The 6,884-nt window shown below is 37.3% G+C and overlaps 1 protein-coding gene across 2 annotated transcripts; it reads right to left on the reverse strand.

The window, feature by feature from the left end:
• Window positions 1–1,391: 1,391 nt before the first annotated feature.
• Window positions 1,392–6,398, reverse strand: LOC109341208 (serine/threonine-protein kinase D6PKL1-like). Of its 2 annotated transcripts, XM_019579061.1 has the most exons (4): window positions 5,988–6,398; window positions 4,110–5,008; window positions 3,250–4,070; window positions 1,392–2,498 (listed from the first exon to the last, which is right to left on the reverse strand). In XM_019579061.1, exons 2-4 carry the CDS (start codon window positions 4,848–4,850, stop codon window positions 1,649–1,651), a joined length of 2,412 nt encoding a protein of 803 aa, XP_019434606.1. In that variant the 5' UTR covers window positions 4,851–5,008; window positions 5,988–6,398; the 3' UTR covers window positions 1,392–1,648. The 2 variants fall into 2 exon arrangements, with proteins under 2 accessions (XP_019434606.1, XP_019434605.1); XM_019579060.1 differs by having other exon boundaries at window positions 3,250–5,008.
• Between the last annotated feature and the right edge of the window lie 486 nt (window positions 6,399–6,884).

Here is a 6,884-nt window from a genome sequence, read left to right on the forward strand (position 1 = left end):
TCTCATCCTCGTCCTCATCCTATCCTCATCCTCATCCTCATCCTCATCCTCATCCTCCACCTCATCCTATGCTCCACCTCATCCTATACTCATCCTCATCGTCATCCTCATCCTCCAATTCCTCATCCTATCCTCATCCTCATCCTCATCCTATCCTCATCCTCCTCCTCCAATTCCTCATCCTATCCTCATCCTTAACCGATCCTCATCCTCCTCCTCCTCCTCATCCTCATCCTCCTCCACAACCTCATCCTATCCTAAACCAACCGGTTTAGTAAAATACCGGCCGGTTCACCAGTTTTGACCGTTTTTGGCCGGTTTTTGACCGGTTTTGATACTTGGTCGGTTCAACACCTGTACCGTAGCGGTTAGGGGTCCGGTTCACTGGTTTTCCGGTTGAACCGGCCGGTACGGTATGGTTTTTATAACTATGGTAATTTGCCTAAAACTCAGGTCAGGGGCTGTTAGTGTAATTTACTCTATAATTTATTACCTTCTCAAGTCTTTGCTCACTACCATAATTACAAGTAACTATCAGTGATGTGTGCACATCTACACTTAATCTGCATCATCTTTATTCACATTATAGACAAAAAATAAAATTATAGACAAAAGCCCAAAGCTAAGAAAAATCATATGCTAACCTTTTCACGCCCCATTAAACAGTAAAGTCAAACACTACATTTGCATATAGTGAATGCCATGAACTTCAAAATGTCCTATGAAGCAAAAATAACACTCCACTGTGTACAACATTAATAAAATCCAGTTCAAGATGAGATAGTACTACAGACTATGGAGAATTTAATTACAAGGAAATACAAATTATAAATGGCCCAATGCACGAGGTTCTCACTCATTGAAGTTTGTGAAGAGTAAATGTAAGTGTACACAGCCTTACCCTGCAAGCGAAGAAGTTGTTTACAAGTTCAAATTGTAAATGCCAATAGCAAAATTATATTGTTTAAGACCCTACTAGATTCCCAGAATAACAAAAAAGTCAAGAGTTCGATTCCTGGAAGCAACACTTGTTAGGAGGAATAGTAACGTATCTTGAAAGGGATTAGTTCCTCATCCTAAGGGTGAAAGGATATCTTTGTATCACCAAAAAAAATAAACTTGGCATGATTTCTAACTGAATAAATTGTTCAAGGTATGCAAGCACGCAACTGAATTGAGTATTATAAACAAAATAATAATAAAAAAAAACAGAAGGAAAAGAAAAAGGTCTAAATACCATGGAGACAATAGAAAAAAGGGAAAGAAATCCTGACATGACTAGTAGACAAACCATAGAAAGTCTAATGTTTCCTTTATAGATATGCAACTTCTGATCCAGTATAAACATATATATTTTCATGTTTCCTTTATGGATTGGCAACTTCTAATACAGTATAAACATATATTATCATGTTTCCTTTATGGATTTGCAACTTCTAATCCAGTATAAACATATACTAATCTATATACTTGTCACCATGTTTAAATTACAGTTATGCTAAAGCTATATTAAGTGTTACATGGAAGAGAAACCAAGCAAATTTCGATTTAATTCCCTACCCGGCATACATTCAAAAGAAAAGGAGAAAAGGGAATTGGGAGGAGGATGGGTGAGGGAAGAGGGGGTGGGCAGGAAAGACAAGTCTAACTAAAACAGCTCAAACTCCTCACAATCTTCCATATCCTCTAAACCATTTGCATTCTCCTTATGTGTAGCCAAAAACGGAGCGCTACTTCCAAAATCGCGAAACTTGGGGAGCTCTGGTGGTGCTGCACACCGTATTAGAGCCCAGTTGAGACCTTCAAAGAAAGGATGCTGCTTTATTTCAGCAGCACCTTTTACAGAACCTAAACGATTTTCAGGATCCTTTATTAGCAATCCTCTGATCAAATCTCTTGCACGAAAACTGACTATAGGAGTACCTGGGAATTTAAGACTTTGTGACACAACATTGGCTAATGTATCCTCATTTGCTGGGCCCTTGAAGGGAGTCTTACCATATAAAAGCTCAAACAAAAAGATACCAAAAGTCCACCAATCTACGGAACTCCCATGACCCTCGCCTTTAATGATCTCTGGAGCAAGATATTCATAGGTTCCAACGAAAGAGTTTGACCGGGCACTCGTAGGCTCCACTACAAGCTGTGGCAGTGGACCAACCTGAGCAGTTGCGTCAGCCTTCATCTTTCGAGATTTTGCCCCGGCAGATAATAGAATGGGAGTAAAGCAGGAGACTTGGCAATCAGGTTGCAGACAAAAAGGGTGTATGCAGCTAGCCTCTGAACAGGGGCTAGACGTCTTCTTTGTTGCATCCATGTCAGGCGAAGATGACTTGACTAACGTTGGATTGACAGAACATCTGAGTGACAAGTCAAAATCTGTCAGCATAATGTGGCCATCTTCTCGTACTAGGATATTTTCTGGCTTTAGATCTCTATATACAACTCCAAGCATGTGCAAATACTCCAACGCCAGAAGAACCTCAGCAACATAAAACCTGAAATGTAATAGCATGACTATAGTGTAGAAAATGAACGGAAAAGTTATCCACTTTCTATATGTTTTTTAAGCAGGAAAATGTTTCTGTTAAAGTGAGAATAAGCAAGCACATCATGTACACTAGAATGAGCATGTATAAGTTGTTTAAATGATGACGTTATAAAAATACCTAGTATACTTAACATGGGTCAACTTCCTTTCAACATCAGTCATAAGACCGCATCTAGCTGAGTCTCAGGCTAATCATAACCGACAATCGAAGATTAATCCCTTTCGAGGCATAGAAATCATCAAAGTGGGTTTTGCCCCTACCAACGAAGCCTCTTCATGCACATACCAAGAATCGAACCCCTGACGTTATGCTTAAGGAACCCACTTATCTACTAAATGTGTTGGGTCTTGTTGGTTGTCCATTTTAAATTTCATTCATTAAAATTACCCCGACTTTATGTTGCAAAAAACTGAACTTGAGTTTTCTGATTTTGGAGCACACAATCGAACAAAGGTAGACACTGGACTTTTAAATGAATGCTACAAGCCAACAAATTAACAAAAGGACCATTGGACTTCCTGAACACAGTTTTTGTCTCATATCGGGCTTACGGAAATAATCTTACACTAACTAGACAAGGTTGAATTAATTATAGAAAAATAGATATCCAGGCAATATTTAATTTCAAAACAGAAAAAATAATAATAAAAAATATCTTTAAATGATGGGGAAGAAAGAAAAATTCTTTGAATGCTACCTAGCTGCTTGTTCTGAGAAACTCCTATATGATTGCCTCTGCCGCAGAACATGCAGATCACCACCTGGACAATATTCCATAACCAAGCAGGAGAGCTTATCTGTTGAGATATGGGAATAAAGCGTAGGAAGAAACGGATGGTCCAGCATCTGCAGGATCTCTCTTTCGGTTTGGGCCCTGAACATTTTCTTCCGGCTTACCAAAAGTTCATTGTCCATCACTTTCAGTGCAAAAAGACAGCTTGTGCCAATTAGTTCCGCAAGATAAACATTTCCAATATCCCCATCACCGATCCTCCTTAAAAGCTTGAAGTGCTTCAAACTTAAATTGCCATGCCGCTTCTGAACAGCACGAACAGCTTCCCATCTCAAGTGTTTAGACATGTGAGGCCTATGACTGCAACTGGAACCACTTAGATTGCTCTCCTCACTAATGCTTGTGCTACTACTATACTCGCCAATACTACTTTTTGAGCTTTGGGAGAACTCACCCTTTTCCTTCGATCTTGATTTCTCATCAATTTTTGTCACTAGAAACTTAGTTCTCTTTTTGCAATTCAAATTGGCACCGGGTTTGCTTGTATCGGTGCCAACATTAATTGAGTTAACTTCAGGGTTATTATTTGAACTTCTGGGAGATAGTTTCTCACTTTCTTTCATTTCATTCTTCAAATCAGAATTGCCAGTCTCCCTGTCCAAAGTGCTTGTACTAGCACCTGAATCATTGTCCACTTTTCTTATACTTGAAGAGGAGCAGCTCGAGGCAGAACATACATCTTGCTTTACTTTCTTCTTAAAGAAGTTCTTGCCATTGAATATTGGCTTTGCCAAACTCTTACTAATGATCGTGGGTTTATCCACTCCGACACAAGTGCTAGAGCTAGAAGGAGAAGCACAATGTAAACTGGATTCCCTCTCCTTATCTGGCATTGAAGAATTGAGAGACGCTTTGCTAGAAGAAGTAGTACCCATTTTGACCTCTGGGACTTCCTTACTCGCATCAGCAACCGGTGACGAATTTGCAAGTATTGGTTTTCCAATCCCTATGATTGGCGTCTCATCCTCAACCTCTAATGGAAGGGGTACAATCTGATCTCGTGACACTGACCTAGTTGTCGTTTCCTTCGATATCACTACAATGGGAAATTTATCAGAAGGTGCAGGATCCTCTGGCACTAAGGTAATTTCTACCAAGCTCCCTTTCCCCTCATCCACCACTGCCGTGTACAACTTTTTAATGGTGCCAGCCTCTGACACTCTTGATGAACTGCACGGCTTTGATAGTCTCTTCAAAGCAGCCATCTCCGAGGCCTGAGAGATACACAACCCTCTAAGTGCCTGCTTCAAACTTGCAGGCTCCGAGATGCCAATTCCTGATGCTTGAGATGAACTGACTCTTATTGGCCGTTTCTGAGCACTCTTTTGTGAACGAGAAGTACTATGACCTCTGGACAAACTTTTAATGTCAATAGCTTGGAAAAGACGATTAATATCATCTTCGATTGAATACTTTTTCCCTGATTTGTGAGCACAACTACTCTCTGGCTTTTCATCTACATTGAACTCTTCCACTATCTCACATGTACTAGCAAAGGTATCCATATTCGATCAGTTGATAAGCTTTAGCACAATACTGAAGATGAATCACAAGGAATCACACAGAAATCAAAAACTGCAGAGTGAATCCTCCAGATTTCTCCAGTCATAGTTCTCAGCAGAACTGTTGACTTAAATCCCTCTATTGATTACAAAATCCACACCTGAATATTTTGCAATGTTTCAGATCGATCAAACAAGAATTATCGTTCAAAATTCAAATGAAGGGATATACTTTAAAGCATATAAGTATTTATCTAAGACTACAACCCAAATATTCATCCTAAATATTGAACATACTTTTTTATAGCACAAGGAAAATCAAAGGATACAGGCCTAAACTGTTTAGCCTTGCTTTCATAGTTCATATTCAAGGTAACAACTAACAAGTATACAAACACCTTGTTGCTACACAAACAAACAAAAAAGTACAACTTATTTCTGCTTCTAAACTATAGAAAGTGACAATCCATTTCTTCCACTACCCCTACCCCTGCCTTTCTAACTCTCTTAACTTTTATAATTACCATTACTTATCCCTGTATAAAACAACTTTTTTTCCTTAGATCTCTTCTAAAGAGTGGTAGCTTTACAAAGGGTGAGTTTGGCACAACGGTAAGTTGTTGTTTAGTGACTATGAGGTCATAGATTGAATTCTTGGAAACAGTCTCTCTGCTTATGGAGGTAAGGTTGCGTACATCTATCTTCCTCACCCCACTAACTAGGAGCATCGCCTTTTTCTTGTAAAGAGCGGTAGGAACAACTTAGAGTTCATATCATGGCAAAATTAAGGATCAAAACTCAAAAAATTGAAATAGAATTAGAGCTAAACTTGTTCACAAGCAACCTTGGATATAAAACCTGGTGGAACGGAGGGAAGTTCAATGTACGAGAGAAATTTAAAGAAGAAACAAAATTAAACTAAGTACAATTACTGAAACAAAAAATAAATAAATAAATACATTCAATTAACTTTCATACCTATGTAGCAAGATTGAAAATTAAAATAGGTATCTTAACAAATAAAATAATTTTTTTAAACTTTACAATTAAATTACAAAATCAAACAAACTTAATCTCTTGCAACCACCCCCAAAAAAATGAAAACTATAAAGACAATTAACACAGGAAGACATACATCACCTGAAACAAAATCAAAAGTTCAGAAAAGATGTGTGAACAGAAATTCAAAAGCCCCAAAACATTGGAACTAAACAAATAATCTGTGGCAGATTCGAAAGCCTAGGGTTCTAAAAAGTTTCAAGTTTGAAAATGAGGAAAAGAGAGAGAAAGAAAGAGGTTTGTAGAGAAAATGGGAAAAAAGTGAGTGAATGAGTTTAATGAGGAAAGAGAAAAGGTTGAAATGATAATCACATGAAAGAACAGAGACACAGTTCAAGTTTTAATACCACTTTACTATAGAAAGCTATGTCCTATAACTATAGAGTATGGATGAGACTTGTGAGAGTTATAATGTAACTACTTCAAATTTAATTGTATGTTATGTTGGGTGTGTATACAACAGTACACAATGTTTGTTGCAGAGACAGACTCAGAGATACACTGTATATCAAATTATGTGATGTGTCATGTGTCCTAAACTTTAGGATGTGTTTGAAAATAATAATATTATCATATTTCTAGTTTCTACTATTTTTAAGTTGGATAGACATATGATGTCCTCAAATAATGTACCACTTCATGTGTTATTATTTCTGATGGGTTAGAAAATGATTAATTATTAAAATTTTAATTTAAATATATTTTTTCAACCAATTATAATTAGTAACACAGAGAGTGACATATTATGGGACAACATATATGCTCCCTTTTCGGTTATCCTCCATTTACTCTTCTTTTTATCTTTTCTTGTTGTTGTATTACCTCTTGCATTTTCTTAATCTCTTTCTAAATTCCTTCCTTGTATTATGTTGTGCAATCAATAATATTCCAATGTATTCAGCCTTTTATCCGGATAACAACAATATAAATTATGAGTTTGTCTAATAAAAAAGGTTAGGATAGATGCCAATATATATA

This window comes from Lupinus angustifolius, unplaced genomic scaffold (genome assembly GCF_001865875.1).
Source record: "Lupinus angustifolius cultivar Tanjil unplaced genomic scaffold, LupAngTanjil_v1.0 Scaffold_401, whole genome shotgun sequence".
NCBI lineage: Eukaryota > Viridiplantae > Streptophyta > Magnoliopsida > Fabales > Fabaceae > Lupinus > Lupinus angustifolius.